We start from the raw sequence: 17,500 nt of genomic DNA, 5'->3' as shown, positions 1-17,500 counted from the left end.
TCTGTCTGTCTGTCTTTGTCTCTCTGGTGGTGGGGGTGTTTACGTGATGGAATGAAGGTGGCAAAGTGTTGACATGAGGGGGGGAGGTGGTAAGGTGTTGATGTGATGGTGTGAAGGTGGTAAGTTGTTGACGTGAATGGGGGAAGGTGGTAAGGTGTTGACATGGTGGGAGGAGTGTGGTAAAGTGTTGGCGTGATTTGGGGGAAGCTGGTAAGGTGTTGACATGATGGTGGTAAGGTGTTGACGCGATGGTGTGAGGGTGGCAAGGTGTTGACATGATGGTGTGAGGGTGGTAAGGTGTTGACGTGATGGTGTGAAGGTGGTAAGGTGTTGACGTAATGGTGTGATGGTGGTCAGGTGTTGACGTGATGGTGTGAAGGTGGTAAGGTGTTGACGTAATGGTGTGATGGTGGTAAGGTGTTGACGCGATGGTGTGAGGGTGGCAAGGTGTTGACATGATGGTGTGAGGATGGTAAGGTGTTGACGTGATGGTGTGAAGGTGGTAAAGTGTTGACGTAATAGTGTGATGGTGGTAAGGTGTTGACGTAATAGTGTGATGGTGGTAAGGTGTTGACATGATGCTATGAGGGTGGTAAGGTGTTGACGTGATGGTATGAGGGTGGTAAGGTGTTGGCGTGATGGGAAAAAAGTGGTAATGTTTTGATGTGATGGTGTGAAGGTGGTAAAGTGTTGACATGATGATGTGAAGGTGGCAAGGTGTTGACATGATGATGTGAAGGTGGCAAGGTGTTGACATGATGGTGTGAAGGTGGTAAGGTGTTGACGTAATGGTGTGAAGGTGGTAAGGTGTTGACGTGATGGTGTGGAGGTGGTAAAGTGTTGACATGATGGTGTGAAGGTGGTAAGGTGTTGACGTAATTGTGTGAAGGTGGTTAGGTGTTAACGTGATGGGAGGAAGGTGGTAAGGTGTTGACATGGTGGTCTGGTGTCGTGGTGTGCAGCATCCCTGGACAGGCCGTCGATTGTCATCTCAGCGTTGGTGGTTATTGTCATCATCGTAGTGGCGTGTGTCCTGTGAGTTTTATATTTCTGCATTTTCTGTCTGTTTTTTTTGCCTATCTCTCTCTCTCTGTTTCTCTGTCTCTGTCTCTCTCTCTGTCTCTCACTCTGTCCCAGTCTCTCTCTGTTTCTTTCTCTGTGTCTGTCTGTCTCTGTCCCAGTTTCTTTTCTCCGTATCTGTGCCTGTCTTTGTCTCTGTCGCTGTCTGTCTCTTCTTCTGTTTCTCAGATATCCATCAGTTTATCTGTCTCAGAGTAATTGACTAAGCACGTGCTTCTTATGATGTAACGTGTGTAACTTAGCTGAGTGCAGTTAACCGAGCATGCAGCATCTGTTTGTTGTTTGTTTATTATTTATTACTTAGCTTTGTGTAGTGTATATCAAAACTCAGAAATGGCCCTTTTGTGATCAGTATGAGCTATAAGCAACATGACCTGCTTCGTTCTGTTTGTGTATATATATCATTTAACAAAGTATGTATGATAGTCAGTCATTTCCGACTATGACCATCAGAACAGCAGAGGAGGTAACTGCTGTCCCAAACTATCTGGGCTAGAATTTGATTAAAGTGGAGGTGTCTTGCCCAAGTTACACCCCCCACTCTCTCGGCCTAGAGGGTTTGGGGACAGTCGGCGCAGGGATGGTTCCCAAAGGCCTACTGGCTCTCAAGGCTGCAGCACTAAGAGCCAATGCAATTTTATACCTCTTAGTTTGAGAGTCATAGTCCTTCACCAAAGACTAAATTGTAAATGATTTCCCATTGCAACGGAAAGTAAGATGCGTTGTCCATGACGAAATTTTGTATCTGATTTCCTTTTAAAAAAAAATGTATATTTTTCTGATACCCTCTTATGAGGTCCGAGAAAGTGAATGGACCCTCCATCTCTGTCCATCCAAACCTTCTCTTTCTGTCATTCTGCCCACCTGTCTGTCTGTCACCGTTACAGACTGTACAGACATTGTCGAGACTCTGTGCGCCATAAGACCATGCTGTTCGCAAAGCCGAAGGATTTGGTCAAGGTAAGTCGCAGGGACTGTGTTTAGCATACACACACTGTGCACACTGTCACACTGCTCATTACACACACACACATACACACACACACACCATGTATATATATATATATAGATAGATAGATAGATGTGTGTGTGTGTGTGTGTGTGTGTGTGTGTGTGTGTGTGTGTGTGTGTGTAGCCAAGTGCTCAGCTGGCTACTGCTTCACACAAGCTATAGCAGTCGCCTTTTTGTCAACTAACCTGCCGGTCCACAATGACTCGCGCATAATGCGTGACACCATTCCAGACAAAGCTCCAACCATTTAGTAAACTAAATCTATGTATCATTCATTTCCAGAATATGTCTGTTGTGCTTACACACATACACTTTAGTCATTTAGAAGCATATTTGATTTTAGTTTAATTGTTCGTTAGTCTAAAGATTTCAACTGACAGTAAGCTTTCGTCATTTTGTCTTTCCGTCTCACAGTTTACAATTCTGTATTTGACTGCTGTTGGAAACTAAAACCACACTATAATAGTGTTTGGATGAGAGTAGATTAATTAACCTTCCCCACTGTTGGCGCTTAATACCTTCTGCATTCATGATTTAGTTTCTCTCTCTATACTTTCTTTCTTCCCCACTGATGTTTTTTTTCCTCTATGATTAATGCCTTCTTCATTGATGATTTTTTTCTCTATGCTTTATACCCTCTTCGTTGATGATTTTCCTTTTGTGCTTTATATTACTTCCTTCTTTGCTTTTTCCTCAATGCTTCATATCGTCTTCGTTGATGATGTTTTTTCCCCTCTGCTTTATACGTTTGCACCTTCCCCAGTGATTTATTTTTCTTTTCTATACTCTATACGTTCTTCCTAAACGATTAAAAAAAAAAAATCTTTCCCAACGCGTTCCAGTACCACGCTGCGCCATGCGCACACAGCACGACGGGTCAGCACAAGGACCACACGGCCACCACGTCCTCCTCCACAACCACCACAACCACCACCTTCCTATCCATCACCCCACAGCGGGGATCACGTGCTCACACGTGCCTTCCACACAGCCCGGCCTCTCCAGACCTGCACCGCCACGACACGTGGGCATCAACTCCTGGGGAGTCACGGGGGGCATCTCCTGATAACGCTCTGGTTCTCCGCCACGACCACCACCACGACCACAACCCAGGGATTCCTGAACCTCGGGAATCCCCTAACGATGCTTTGGTTCTCTGCCACGACGACGACCACGAACCAGGGATTCCTGAATTTCGGGCATCCCACGATAATGCCGTCGTCGTTGTCTTCCAGAACAGGAAGGGAGGAATGGTGGTGGATGAAGAAGGTCGGTCAGCCACTACAAGCAGTGACAGCACTGCTGCTGCTGTTGGTGATACTGTTTCCTTGCTTCCTGTCTCAGGAACGCCAGGAGTCGTGATTATGGCGATGACATCTCGTGGTTCTGAGCCGAAGGCTGATCGTCTGGTGGTGATGAGCGAGGAGGAGGAGGAGGCTTCTGGCCGTATATCCTCCACCTCCACATTCTCCTCCTTCTCTTTCTCCTCCTCCTCCTCTACCTCCTTCTCTGTGGCGGTCAGTCCAGGAGGGTCAGTGAGAGATCTTGCTGGCCCAGAACCCCACCAACACAGCTCTCCGTCAGCTTCCACCGACGTCTCCATCTGTCGGCCAGCAGACGGGTGCATCACCACGACCGCCATCACCACCACCACCACCACCACCATGTGTTGACCGACGGAGCATGCAGGAAGCATCGTGTTCACAAACAACAGACTTGTAAGCTCTCAACTTGTTTGACTCAACATGATCTGGCAGAAGCGTTCCTCTTTTCCCCCATCACCCCACCCCACCAGAACTCTCTTCCCCTGAACTAGACCTCGAGTCGCGTGGTCTGGACGCTAGTCATTCGGAGGAGACGACTAACTGTGGTCCCGTTTGCTTGCAGCTTGAACGAAGCGCACGTGAAAACAACAACCCAAGGCAACAAAAGGAGTGTCCACTTCGACATGATATTATACTTGCAGACAGAAAATAGAAGAAGAAAAGAAGGATGACGTGGAACTGTGGCGACGCTCTCTCCCAGTGTGTGTGTGTGTGTGTGTGTGTGTGTGTGTGTGTGTGTGTGTGTGTGTGTGTGTGTGTGTGTGTGCCCGTGTCTGTGCCTGTGTGTGTAAGGGGTGGAGGGTTTGTCCATGTTATGTGAGCGATGGTAAAACTAATATGTGTGTGTGTGTGTGTGTGTGTGTGTGTGTGTACATGTGTGAATGTGTGCGTATGGGTGTGTGCGCGCGCGCGTGTGCGTGCCTGTGTATGTGTTTGTGCGTGTGTGTGTGTGTGTGTGATGGAAAAAACTTAATGCGTGGGCGTGCGCGCGCTCGCGCCTTGTTTGTTGTTTGTGTGCACACATCGGTACACTCCCATTCATATCCATTTGTGTATTCCTTTTTGTGTCTGCCGTGTTCTCGAATCGATCTCACACACTGCACTGTTGGTGAGACTGGTGCTTTAATTAATGACATTTATGCATCACGGTTATCATCTTCATATCATGTGATCAAACTGCCTGATCCGTACAGGTGTGTGTCATTCGTACGCAGACACTTTCATGCGCTTATCTGTCTGTCTTTCCACACCGGAAGCCTTAATTGATTAATCCATGTTTGCCTTCAAACTAATTTGTTAAACAAACAGCTTCACAAAGTATTCCGCTTCGTTGTGAAATATATAGTATTATACAACACAATGCAAAACAAAAAGTATTTCTCTCTCGTCCGTTCTGTCAGTAAATTTGTAAATTTGTTGAGGGGATGTTTCTGATATCTGTTGAGTCTGTTGAGGGGATGGATGCTTTAGATATCTGTTGGATCTGTTGAGGGGATGCTTTAGACATCTGTTGGATCTGTTGAGGGACAGACAGACAGACAGACATATACAAACACACACACACAAACACACAGTGTATTTATTTTTAGTGTAATTGTGTATGGTCAGATATAAACTTGGACTGCATTTCAATGGAACTTCTGAGAACGTGCACGCACGCACACACACGCTCACACACACACGCACACACACACACACACACACAGAGAGAGCCAATAATCCTACTAACAATTAATGGACTATTTAACGGAGTCCACATACATAGTGATGTTGTCTGTGTTATACACGTGCGTCAAAGTCACGTGTTTATTTACACGCTAATTTCTAATTTGATCCTATTCCTGCTCTGTGGCACGTAAGTCCACCACCAGAAATTTCCACTGCTGCCTGTCTTGTGCTGTCTCAACTAGCTTTCCCCGAGGAAAAGCTGTTCTTTGTTATGTACTCAATAGACACTTTCGGTTTCTCAAGGAGGCGTCACCCCTTTCGGACAAATAATTATTTGTTTGTATTCGTATTTGTCTTTCTTTTTATCACAACAGATTTCTCTGTGTGAAATTCAGGCTGCTCTCCCCTAGGGAGAGCGCGTCGCTACACTACAGCGCCACCCATTTTTTTTTTTTTTTTTGGTATTTTTTTCCTGCATGCAGTTTTATTTGTTTTTCCTATCGATGTGGATTTTTCTACAGAATTTTGCTAGGAACAACCCTTTTGTTGCCGTGGGTTCTTTTACGTGCGCTAAGTGCATGCTGCACATGGGACCTCGGTTTATCGTCTCATCCGAATGACTAGCGTCCACGCTACACGACATTTACTGGGCAGATGCCTGACCAGCAGCATAACCCAACGCTCTTAGTCAAACCTTGAGTGCATGCATCTATATATATATATATATATTTTTGTGTACCTATCAGAGTGGATTTCTTCTACAGAATTTTGCCTCTGAGAACAACCATCTTCGTTGCCATGGGTTCTTTTTCAGTGAGCGAAGTGCCTGTTGAACTCGGTTTGTTTGTTTTTGTTTGTTTGTTTTGTTTTGTTGTTTGGTTTTTTGTTTTGTTTTGTTTTTGTTGTTGTTGTTTTTTTTGTTTTTTTTGTTTTGTTTTGTTTTGTTTATTTGTTTGTTTGGGTTTTTTGTTGTTGTTTTTTTTTAAATCGTCTCATCCGACGGACTAGACGCTCAGTTTGATTTTCCAGTCAGAAAGAGCGAGAGTAGGAATCGAACCCACACCGTCACGAACACAATATTGGCAGATAAGCGTCTTAACCATTCTACCACCTTCGTTTGCTACACACACAGTTATTCCTTTTCTTGTGATCCCCAGTTTTACCTCAGATCTCACTGAGATGTGAAAAGCTGGGGGTGGGGGGGGGGCGGGGTGTTGACATTTGTTGCTGAGGTTGTTGTTTCTTGCCAGATTACCTGAGTGATGTTGATGTTTGTTGTTGAAATGTTGTTTATAATAATAATAATAATAATAATGTTGTTTCTTAGCATATCACATGAGAGATGTCGTTTGTTGCTGAAATGTTGTTTCTTACCATTTTTACGAGAGAGAGATGTGTTGTTTGTTGCCAAATTGTTTGAGACCAGGGGTTTGTAGCAGCTGTTTCTTTTTGTAATTTGTATGGTGCTCGTTTTATGTGAATGGTTATGGGATATCTAAATTTGAACTCTGATGCTTTAAAACAAATCACAGAGTAAAGCAAACAGAACCCCAGATATATGTAACCAAACATCGAACATTAAAAAAACACATGCACATTGCATATGAAGACAAAAAGACTCGTAGGTAATTTATTTTTTCGTATTTTTTTCTTGTCTGTCATTATTGTGTGACCAAGCGCTATGCTTGCTCCAATATTTGCCTCACGCACAAGCTGTATTAGCTTGCCTCACCCACAATCTGTATTAGCAGACGACAGTTTTCCCTCCTAACCCGCGCACAGGATTGTGTGACGTCACTCCGCTTACATCATTTTGTCCTCGCCAGACCACCTGCTTGGCCAGTGTCGCATCGCGGTACGTCATTGGCTGAGAGCAAACTTGTGTTTCTGTTCCACCGTAATTAATTAATACCTCTTTTGTCAGATCAGTTAACCACAAGTATTATATACTGGCAGAATCGTCGTAATTCCATCTTTAAATCTATTCCATTTATGTTTGCCTACGTTAAACTGATTCAACGCAGTTTGTAATTTTCAGCGACGAGCTCATTAAAACTGACCCTGTTCAGGTGACTTAAATTAAGATTATAAATTCATCTTAAATAACCAACACTTCATTTTATACTCATTATAAAGTAGGTGTTGAGCTCTTTCTTTTGCAACTTATCCGACATAAATCGGTTCAGGAATCATTTAGAAATCTGTCACTGAACACCTTTAAACAAACACAATTGTCATCGGATTCTCCGTGATAAGTGACGATCTGCTCGCAAGCACACGTGACGGCCTTTGCGGTCCGCTAAACTTGCATAAATTGGCACAGTGAGGGATGAGTGGTCATTTCATACCTGGTCAGTCATCTGACCAGAGCCTGCTCTCTCTCTCTCTCTCTTGCTGCGTCGAGCAGTGTGTTGTGTCGTGTGTGCCCCCACAACGGCTGAGACCTCGCTACGTATCGCTGTAAGTAGTAGTGTGTAGAATGTGTTGATTTGTAAATTGTATTATTCGACACAGTACTTGTGTTTATATGAGTATGTTCAGTTATTGCTTTGTTCAGTTAATTCTTTGTTCAGTTATTGCTTTGACATGTTAGTCACAGATCGGCTATGATTGATCTAGAAATCGCCATGTCGTCATATGCTTGGAGCAGTATTCCATTTGAATCTTCTTAACGTCACAGTCAGTGACGTCTCTGGACACAGATAGTTTGTTCCAGAATGTTCTAGTGAGTGCATAAAGTTCATTCACCACTTAATGGTTAAGCCATGATGGTTCTTCACTTACTATCTGGTCTATCAGTTTGCCAGTATTATATCTAAGCCACTGATTCTCTGTCTTGTTTGTTATTCAGGTATTATCTTGCTAATATCAGTTGTACTGCTACCATGCGCTCAGTACTCTAAGATGTGTGTAGTATTCTGCTGTTGTGATTACAAGATAGTGTTGGGTTAATATCAGTTATTGGTTAAAGCCACCTGGTATGTATCAATCTGTTAACTGTAATTTAGTAATCATGCTCTCTCCTATACGGCTTACTCCAGTATAGTGCAACATAATAAACTGATTCATTTGAGTCACTTTGACACAGTATAAGCTTTATCTAAGCTATACTGTCAGTGTACTTTCACCAAGTCAGCATCGCTTCAATCACTTTAACTGCACTATTTAAATGTATTAGAATTGTCATTTGATGTCAGTGTTTGGTCTTCACACATATGCATTATGTTGTTGCGTATCCCAAACCCGAGTGATAGTCTTTCCATGTATACATGTGCTTTACTATTCACTTGTGCCGACATGTTGTGCTTATGACATTTGTTTGTGTCATTCCAGGCACTGTCTTCTTCTCATTGTCTTCTCTTTTAGTTCTTCTCTTCTATTCTCTTCTCTTAGGTTTTCTTCTCATCTAATAACTATTGTAAATAAAACAATAGAAAAACCCATTTGTGACTGGCCTCTATATGTTCCTGGCCTGTGCGTGGGATCTTGTCTATCCTTTCATTCAATCAATCATATTTAGTTAAGTCTTTTGTGCCTATTAGAACCACTCGGTACACGGCTACAATTGTTTCAGTTTATCCTCTTCCATGAGGGATGGGGGATGGAGGGGAGGCAGGGGGGGGGGGGGGGTGCAATGAAGAATTTCACTTACAAGCAATATAGAAAAAAAAAAAGAAGAAGAAAAGGCAATCACACATTCATTCACACCCATAGCACCCTTCTTGTTGCATTCTGACACAGAGCATTATTATTATTATTATTTTAAAACACACCACCCTGTTTCTGACAGTTTATCAGCAACAGCGAAGCTGTTCACAGCTGTGCACACTGCCCGTGTAACATGTCTTCCGCTGAGAATAGCGCGAAGTTAGTAGTTCGGCAGAGCGCTGCCCCCATAGACTGCCTGTGAGTCTGCCCAGGCTATCACCTTTCCAACGCTACGCGCTGTTCCACCCCTCTCCACTCCGCTTCGCGCCGAAACTAAATGTGCTGCCTTGTGTCGCCGTGCATGGTCTGTTGCGTCCTTTGGGAAAGTCGCGTTACTGCTGCTGCGATTTTCTTCACTCCACCCTAGTGTGACCGGGTACCTGATTTCTTGTTGGTGGAGGTTAAAAGGTTAAAACCAGAAGAAGGAGAGGGCTGGGCTGGGTCCCAGCCTCTCATGCCAAACCCAAGACACACAGTTGGATATGAATTCACTGACCAAAATATTGTCGTATAAGGCTATATAGGGCCTTCAACATCAGTTTAAAAAAAACACTAAAAAAACCATAATTATATTTTCCAATATTTTTCTTCATCTATCAGTTCCACTCGAGAGTCTTTCATCAAGGTCAAACGGAAAGAGCAGAAATGTGAGAAGGGACCAGCCGTTGTGGCGAAGTGGTCAGCATGACGGCTGGGAGGACGCGGCGGGTTCGAATCCCAGCGGAGGTGGGTTTTTCGGCCCGTGGCCGGCTCCTACCCAGAATTGAGTGTGCTAGAGGCTTAAATGGGGAGACCACACAGTCGAGTATCATCCACTTCACGGATGCGTCTTTGGGTGTGTTGCTCTAATTACCTGACCAACACTGCAAGTGTCTGTATCTCTCGGGCCTGGTTGACGCCAGGATATCATTATGACAGGAAGCGTAGAGTACAGCCTTGTCATGTAGTCCCAAACCAAAATGGACCTCAATAGCAACATCGTCATCGTCCTCGTCATCCTCATCTTCCTTCATTATCATCAATATAAACAAAACAGTCCCAAAGTCTGTGGCCTTTCATGCCCTGCTCTCATGGTGACCTCAGTTTCAATTCCCCTCCACTTCCGTGCTTGGGGTGAGTCCTGTCAATGTTTTCAGTGTCGGCAGATTCATGGGGGGCTGTTGTTTGGGGGACGTAGTGGCGGTCTCCACTCTGCGAGGGACGCTCGCTCAGTCTGGCTCCGCTACTAAGCCATTATTGTCGTTAGTAGGGGGCTTAGTAGGTGGTGTCCTAAGTACGTTAAATCAGAACAGGTACCACTAAACACCACCGAAGTGACTCAGCAGCAGTGCAGGGTCTCCTCTGGTGTGTGGCCTCCTGGTTCCCTGCAGACTGCAGACGCTGGGAGTGTGACAGACGAACCCGGGTGTGGTTGTGTTTGGGGAATCGGAATGAGCGGCGTGGGAGTAATGTCAATGAAACGGTGCAGATGACGAGGCAGCAAAAAAAAAAAAAAAAAAAAAAAAAAAAAAGTGAGAAGGGTGTCTCGGCTTAAAAGGAAAACTGAAAGTCAAATAACACAGGTATGAGATTTAAAAAAAAAGAAGAAGAAATATCTCCAAAATCTGTTGTCCAGTTCGTATGAAACACGAGAATAGTATTGAACACACACACAAACACACACACTGACACGCATACACACACATGCGTGCGCGCATACACGCACACGCACACACAAACAATGAAACTTGTCCATAAACACATACTCACATTTATACAGACGCAACGCACATAAACTCTCTCTCTCACACACACACACACACACACACACGCGCGCGTCCATTTACTCATTTTCAAGCACACACGCGCGTATTATGAACAGTCAATGACCGAACTACAAGACAGTGTTAACGTAAATTTATTAAAAACTCGACACACAATACTTATTTTAGACTAACACACACACACACACACACACACACACACATGCGCGCGCGCACCCACTCACTCATTTGCACGCACACATGTGCGTATCACGCACACACAATGACCGAAATCAAAGACAGCGTTAACGCAGACTAAATTTACTGAATACTCGACACACGACCATACACACACACACACACACACACACACACACACACACACTGGTACTTCATACAATACTTATGCACGTAATCTGAAAACAGATAGTCAATCATACCACATGTACAAAAATATATCATACAGTTTGGACGGGCATGCCGAAGCAAAACTTATTGTTGAGGGAAGAGGTGAGTTTCTAGGCCAGATCTGATGAAGTAGTGAGGGTGTTGTTGTCAGAGTGTCGGAGGTTGTCAGGGAGTCTGTTCCACGTCTTTGGGTTGGGGCTTGCAAAGAAAACGATTCATGTCTGTCGATCTCAGTTGGTCACATTATATGGGAGGTTGTTTATCTATTTATTTAGTCATCTTCTCTTTTAGGGGGATGGTTGGGGGGAAGCTACTGTTTCCACCCGACATATGTTCCAGTGAAGGAGGATAGAGGACTCTGCCCTGTTTCCCCCCGTGCGGTTGTCCCCGCCTGATGCTGCTCAATACCACCCCCACCACCAGCCACACACCCTGAGGATGGACCGGGAGATGACCACCACCTCCTGGATTCTGGTTCTGGTTCTGAACTACAGGAGTCACTGTCGTCACCACCATCGTCGTCACCACCATCACCAGCGTCATCAGCACCCGAGCGAAGCAACCTGCACGTCTCCCCCTCTGTTACAACACCCGGACTCCCGGCAACTCCTGCTCCATCGTCTGTGGAATCCCGACCCCTGGAAGTGTTTGCAGGGTTGGAGTCTGCTAAAAGCTCGTCACTGCCAACCGCACAACGAACATAGCGGTGGTGTGTGATGGAGTCCCTCTGGCCCCGTGGAAACACTTGGGTCGTTTCTGTTTCCTCCTCCTCCTCTTCTGCTTCTGCTTCTTCTTCTTCTACTGCAGACAAGTCTAACACAGCGTTCAATAATTCTAACGCGTCTTCAACAGAAGACGACGAAGAGGTGAAAGGCATTGGTAGTTCCTCTTCCGAAGAAGGAGACCTGGGGTCAGTTTGTGAAGACGTGGTGGGGTGTGGTGGGGTCGGGGTAGGGTTCGGGGTTGGGGTCGGGGTGGCCGTCGCCAGACTTTGGCCAGCTGTCTTCTGGTGGCTGTACAGGCGGGCGTAAGAAGGAGGCAGCATGGAAGCAGTGTCCAAAGCGTCGGTGACCGAGGGTGGAGGGTGCTGGTGGTGGTGGTGGTGGTGGTGATGGTGGTATTGGTTGTCCCCCCCTGACCGCGATCCCCTGCCCCTCCACCACGACCCTCTCGCCCCCCTCGTCGTCTCTTCTTCCTGTCCTGCGCAGTTCCTGACTTCCGGTCTCCCTGAATAACACAGGTCACAGCGCGTGCAGTTTCAGCTCAGTTTCAAAGTGGTGTGAAAGCGTGCGGACTGATTCACACACGACACACTCTGAAAACAAGGGGGGAACAGATGCCTCACCTTCGCATAAACCTCAAGCGCTGGTGTGTGTGTGTGTGTGTGTGTGTGTGTGTGAGAGAGAGAGCGAGAGAGAGTTCCTGGGGACGGGGGGTGGGGCAATATCATTGACTACTCACCATTTTGCGCCGCACTGGGTGACGAGGTATATGAAGTCGATAACAGTTCCCGGCCACTCTCTCCCCTCTGCCACCAACACACACACACACACACACACACACACACACACACACACACACACGGAGTGAAAACACAGTTTTTGACACCTTGATACATGAAATACTTATGCATAGCGTCAGTGGATGGAAGGGGGTGATGGTGAACACACGCATATTTCAATTTCAGTTTCAAGTTGTTAGTTTCAGTGTCAATGACGCGTGCGTCAATGCGTGCGGACTGATCCATATGCGCTACACCACATTTCCTGTTTATATCAAATAAATGAATGAAAATAGAAAAAAAAAGAGCAGATGCCTGACCCGCTCACAAACCCAATGCCTTGGTTCAGACACTGACTCACCCCTAGATCTGTGTAAAAGTTTCCCCCCCATAACTAATCAAAAGTAAACAAATAAGTCATTGCACTGATATACAGTGAAGTGACAGATTTATAAAACATTATTTCTTTTCCGATCAAAAAGAATTTTCTTCAGAATTTTTTTTGCCGTGGACAACCCTTTTTGCTGCCGTGGGTTCTTCTATGTGCGCGAAGTTCATGCTGCAGGGGCCACGGTTTATCATCTCTTCCGAAGGACTCGCGTCCAGACCACTCACTCAAAGTCTAGTGGAGTAGAACAGAATTTGGCGAGAGCGGGGTTCGACCCTGTGTTCTCAGATTCTCTCGCTTTCTATGTGAATGCGTTACCACCAGGTCACAAATCCACTCTGACAGATAAATAGATAGCTTGATAGATAGAAAGAAGATGAGTAAATAGATCTGTATGTTGAATGATACACTGCTGTACAAACATATACACAGATATGGATGACAACATATATGGAAATAATATTGAATATAAATGATAAATATATGTAGAAAGTACACAGATAAACAAACAAACAATACTCACATATGCAAATGCTGTCTGTTGGAAGTTTGAGGAAAATTTCTCCTTTCTGTAGCGGTACCTCCTACGAACGGCAGTCACGCTGTAACATAAACGATACAACATAAACCAAAAGATACAAACCATTGCTCACAAAAAGTCATTCCAACAGAAATTAAACAGCTCTAGTTCTCATACAATTCTCTGTCATAAATGAGCAGTTATGAAAGCCTGCTAAAAAAGGCACGTTAGTTTTGATATTACGGAAGTTTATGTCAGTGAAGGGCTGTCACCTCACTGAGACAAGACAGAGCTTACAGCTCAAGATGTCAGTGAAGGGCTGTCATCTCACGGAGATTACACAAAGCTTACAGGTCAGGATGTCAGTACAGGGCTGTCACCTCGCTGAGATAAGACAGAGCTTAGAGGTCAGGATGTCATCGAAGGGCTGTCACCACTCTGGGATACTACAAAGCTTACATGTCAGGATATAAGCGAAGAGCTGTCACCACACTGAGATAACACAGAGCTTAGAGGTCAAGGTATCAGTGAAGGGCTGCCACCACACTGAGATAACACAGAGCTTAGAGGTCAAGATCTCAGTGAAGGGCTGTCACCACACTGAGATCACACAAATCTTACGTGTCAGGATATCAGTGAAGGGCTGTCACCACACTGAGATAACACAGAGCTTAGAGGTCAAGATCTCAGTGAAGGGCTGTCACCACACTGAGATGACACAAAGCTTACGTGTCAGGATGTCAGTAAAGGGCTGTCACCACACTGAGATAACACAAAGCTGCCAGGTCAGGATCTCAGTGAAGGGCTGTCACCACACTGAGATGACACAAAGCTTACGTGTCAGGATGTCAGTAAAGGGCTGTCACCACACTGAGATAACACAAAATTACGTGTCAGGATGTCAGTAAAGGGATGTCACCTCACTGAAATAACACAAAGCTGCCAGGTCAGGATGTCAGTCACCATGATCTTTTTCGACATCTTCCTTTTGTGACTGCACCACTTTTTGGTAAGCAGAATTAATGACACCACTTAAAGCACAAAGAAAGTAGTACATATAATAATATTTGAAAATCGCCACTCACATCAAATTTCACCGGCAACATCCACATTTCTTCGCCTATGTTCTTTCCAGTCTGTTTCGTTCCGAAGACGAAAAAAAAAATGTAAATTTGGTTAAAAAAAACAAAACAACAAACCCCATTGTAATATAAGTATACTCTACATTTCTCCCTCAATCAAAAGACGTACAGTAGGCCAGTCAAAGAGTGGGGGGTGAGGAGGAAGAAAGGCAGAGTTTACATTACAATGTTATCAACCAATTTACAACTTTTTCCGTCTTATAAACGGAAAAATATATGGGGAGAAATGTGGATATTGTCATTTCACCGATGTTCAGCCGTCAAGGAGGTATGAACAACTATTTCTCCTGGCAACATACTTTTTTGTCTTTCTGTCTTTTTTTTTTTTTTTTTTTTCCAGCCACGACACTGGTATTCTGAAGTATTAATTATGTGTGAACTCGAACAGAATCCGCGGCGTTTTCGGTCTGGCGTTGGACTTCTGATCAGGGTTCAGGGTCCCATTTCGTCGGCATGGTGTTGTGTCCTATCATTGTCCAAAAGGTCAACATCAACTCGGCATTTCAGCATTTCATGTCTTTTATGTATTCACATTGAATGACTGTGATTTTCGTGTATTCATTATGAAGCATACAGCACACATGAATTTCTCTTACTGAGATAATAAAGTGATCTGTATTCTGTATTTCTCACTCCACCATGGTGTGAATGGGTACCTGGCTTCGGGTAGGGAAGGTTCTTCTTCTTCGTTCGTGGGCTGCAACTCCCACGTTCACTCGTATGTACACGAATGGGCTTTTACGTGTATGACCGTTTTTACCCCGCCGTGTAGGCAGCCAAACTCCGTTTTCAGTGGTGTGGAAGTTGGGCATGTTCTTATTTCCATAACCCACCGAACAGGATCTTCAACGCGCGTGTTAATTTTGATCTTCTGCTTGAGTATACACACGAAGGGGGTTCAGGCACAAGCAGGTCTGCACATAATTATGTTAACCTGGGAGATCGGGGAAAAAAATCTCTACCCTTTACCCACCAGGCGCCGTTACCGAGATTCGAACCCGGGACCCTCAGATTAAAAAAGTCCAACGTTTTAACCACTCGGCTGTTGCGCCCGTTGGGGAAAGTTGAATGCGGCGGAAGGAGAGGACTGGGTCTCGACTTCCTATGCCGAGCCCTACACACAGTGGATATCAATTCACAGCCGCGATTGTCATCAAAGGCAATGAGACCATCAACCTTTTTGTTGTAATTTTCAAACATATCAGCAGCTTTAAATTACGAGTAAGACGGGAACACCGAGAAGACACAGGTCAATGGTGCACGAAGACATGCAAAAAGGAAGACAGTAGCAGAAACAAAAACAACAGCGGGACAGCAGATAAGAACACGTGACCACTGTGAACAACAACAACAACAAAACTGGGCAGCAGAGAAGAACACGTGACCATTGTGAACAACAACAACAAAATAGGGCAGCAGAGAAGAACACGTGACCATTGTGAACAATAACAACAACAAGAACAACAACAACAACACAGCAGCAGAGAAGAACACGTGACCATTGTGAACAACAACAAGAACAACAACAACAACAAGAACACGGCTGCAGAGAAGAACACGTGACCATTGTGATCAACAACAAGAACACGGCAGCAGAGAAGAACACGTGACCATTGTGATCAACAACAAGAACACGGCAGCAGAGAAGAGCACGTGAGCATCGTGTGACAGGACACTGACAGTAGGAACAGCGGCATCTCCTGGCCACTGAGGAACGAACCAGATCACGATGCACAGCAGACCCATAGGCACGCTGACCCCAATGACCAGAGACGGCACCTGCCCGCTGACCACATCTGCCCACACATGTGGCAAAATTCAATGACCACATTTGCTGACACCTATGGCAGTTCACTGACCACATCTATCCACACATTATGGCAAAATTGCTGACCACATCTGCTGAAACACATGGCAAAATTAGGCGAACACATCTGTTGATACACATGGCAACATTACTGACCACATCTGCTGAAACACATGGCAAAATTCAATGACCACACATCTAATCACCCATATGGCAAAATTCATTGACCACATCTGCTGACACACATGTGGCAAAATTCAATGACCACATCTGATGTCATACATGGCAAAATTCACTGTCCATATCTGCTGACACACATCTGCTGACACACATGGCAAAATTCACTGACCACCTCTGCTTACACACACATGGCAAATAAAAAGACCACATATGCTGACACACATGGCAATTCACTGACCACATCTGTTGATTCACATGGCAAAATGTACTGACTCCATCTGCTAACACACATGGCAACTCACTGACCACATCTGCTGACACACATGGCAAAATTCAATGAACACATCTGCTGACACACATGGCAAAATTCAATGAACACATCTGCTGACACACATGGCAAAATTCAATGACCACATCTGCTGACACACATGGCAAAATTCAATGACCACATCTGCTGACACACATGGCAAAATTCAATGAACACATCTGCTGACACACATGGCAAAATTCAATGACCACATCTGCAGACACACCTGGCAAAATCCAATGACCACATCTGCTGACACACATGGCAAAATTCAATGACCACATCTGCTGACACACATGGCAAAATTCAATGAACACATCTGCTGACACACATGGCAAAATTCAATGACCACATCTGCTGACACACCTGGCAAAATCCAATGACCACATCTGCTGACACACATGGCAAAATTCAATGACCACATCTGCAGACACACCTGGCAAAATCCAATGACCATATCTGCTGTCACATATGGTAAAATCAACGGTCCACATCTGCAGACACACCTGGCAAAATCCAATGAACACATCTGCTGACACACAAGACAAAATTCAATGACCACATCTGCAGACACACCTGGCAAAATCCAATGACCATATCTGCTGTCACATATGGTAAAATCAACGGTCCACATCTGCAGACACACCTGGCAAAATCCAATGACCACATCTGCTGACACACAAGACAAAATTCAATAACCACACCTGCAGAC

At 44.9% G+C, this 17,500-nt stretch overlaps 2 protein-coding genes across 2 annotated transcripts in view; one reads left to right on the top strand and one right to left on the bottom strand.

The window, feature by feature from the left end:
• Positions 1–4,090, top strand: part of LOC143280498 (uncharacterized) — a 30,731-nt gene extending 26,641 nt beyond the window's left edge. Inside the window, exons 15-17 of the mRNA XM_076585162.1 lie at positions 963–1,035; positions 1,968–2,040; positions 2,935–4,090. Coding sequence (XP_076441277.1) covers positions 963–1,035; positions 1,968–2,040; positions 2,935–3,765 — 977 coding nt within the window. The 3' untranslated portion in view covers positions 3,766–4,090. The remainder of the gene's footprint in view (positions 1–962; positions 1,036–1,967; positions 2,041–2,934) is intronic.
• A 6,646-nt stretch (positions 4,091–10,736) lies between these two features.
• Positions 10,737–17,500, bottom strand: part of LOC143280256 (uncharacterized) — a 30,399-nt gene continuing 23,635 nt past the window's right edge. The window contains exons 13-16 of the mRNA XM_076584886.1: positions 16,215–16,290; positions 13,356–13,434; positions 12,405–12,471; positions 10,737–12,170 (exon numbers count right to left, since the gene is read on the bottom strand). Coding sequence (XP_076441001.1) covers positions 11,254–12,170; positions 12,405–12,471; positions 13,356–13,434; positions 16,215–16,290 — 1,139 coding nt within the window. The 3' untranslated portion in view covers positions 10,737–11,253. The remainder of the gene's footprint in view (positions 12,171–12,404; positions 12,472–13,355; positions 13,435–16,214; positions 16,291–17,500) is intronic.

Source organism: Babylonia areolata, chromosome 3 (assembly GCF_041734735.1).
Source record: "Babylonia areolata isolate BAREFJ2019XMU chromosome 3, ASM4173473v1, whole genome shotgun sequence".
In the NCBI taxonomy this organism is placed as follows: Eukaryota; Metazoa; Mollusca; class Gastropoda; order Neogastropoda; family Buccinidae; genus Babylonia; species Babylonia areolata.
The sequence above is the reverse complement of the archived record's forward strand: the minus strand, read 5'-3'. Positions and strand labels throughout refer to the sequence as shown.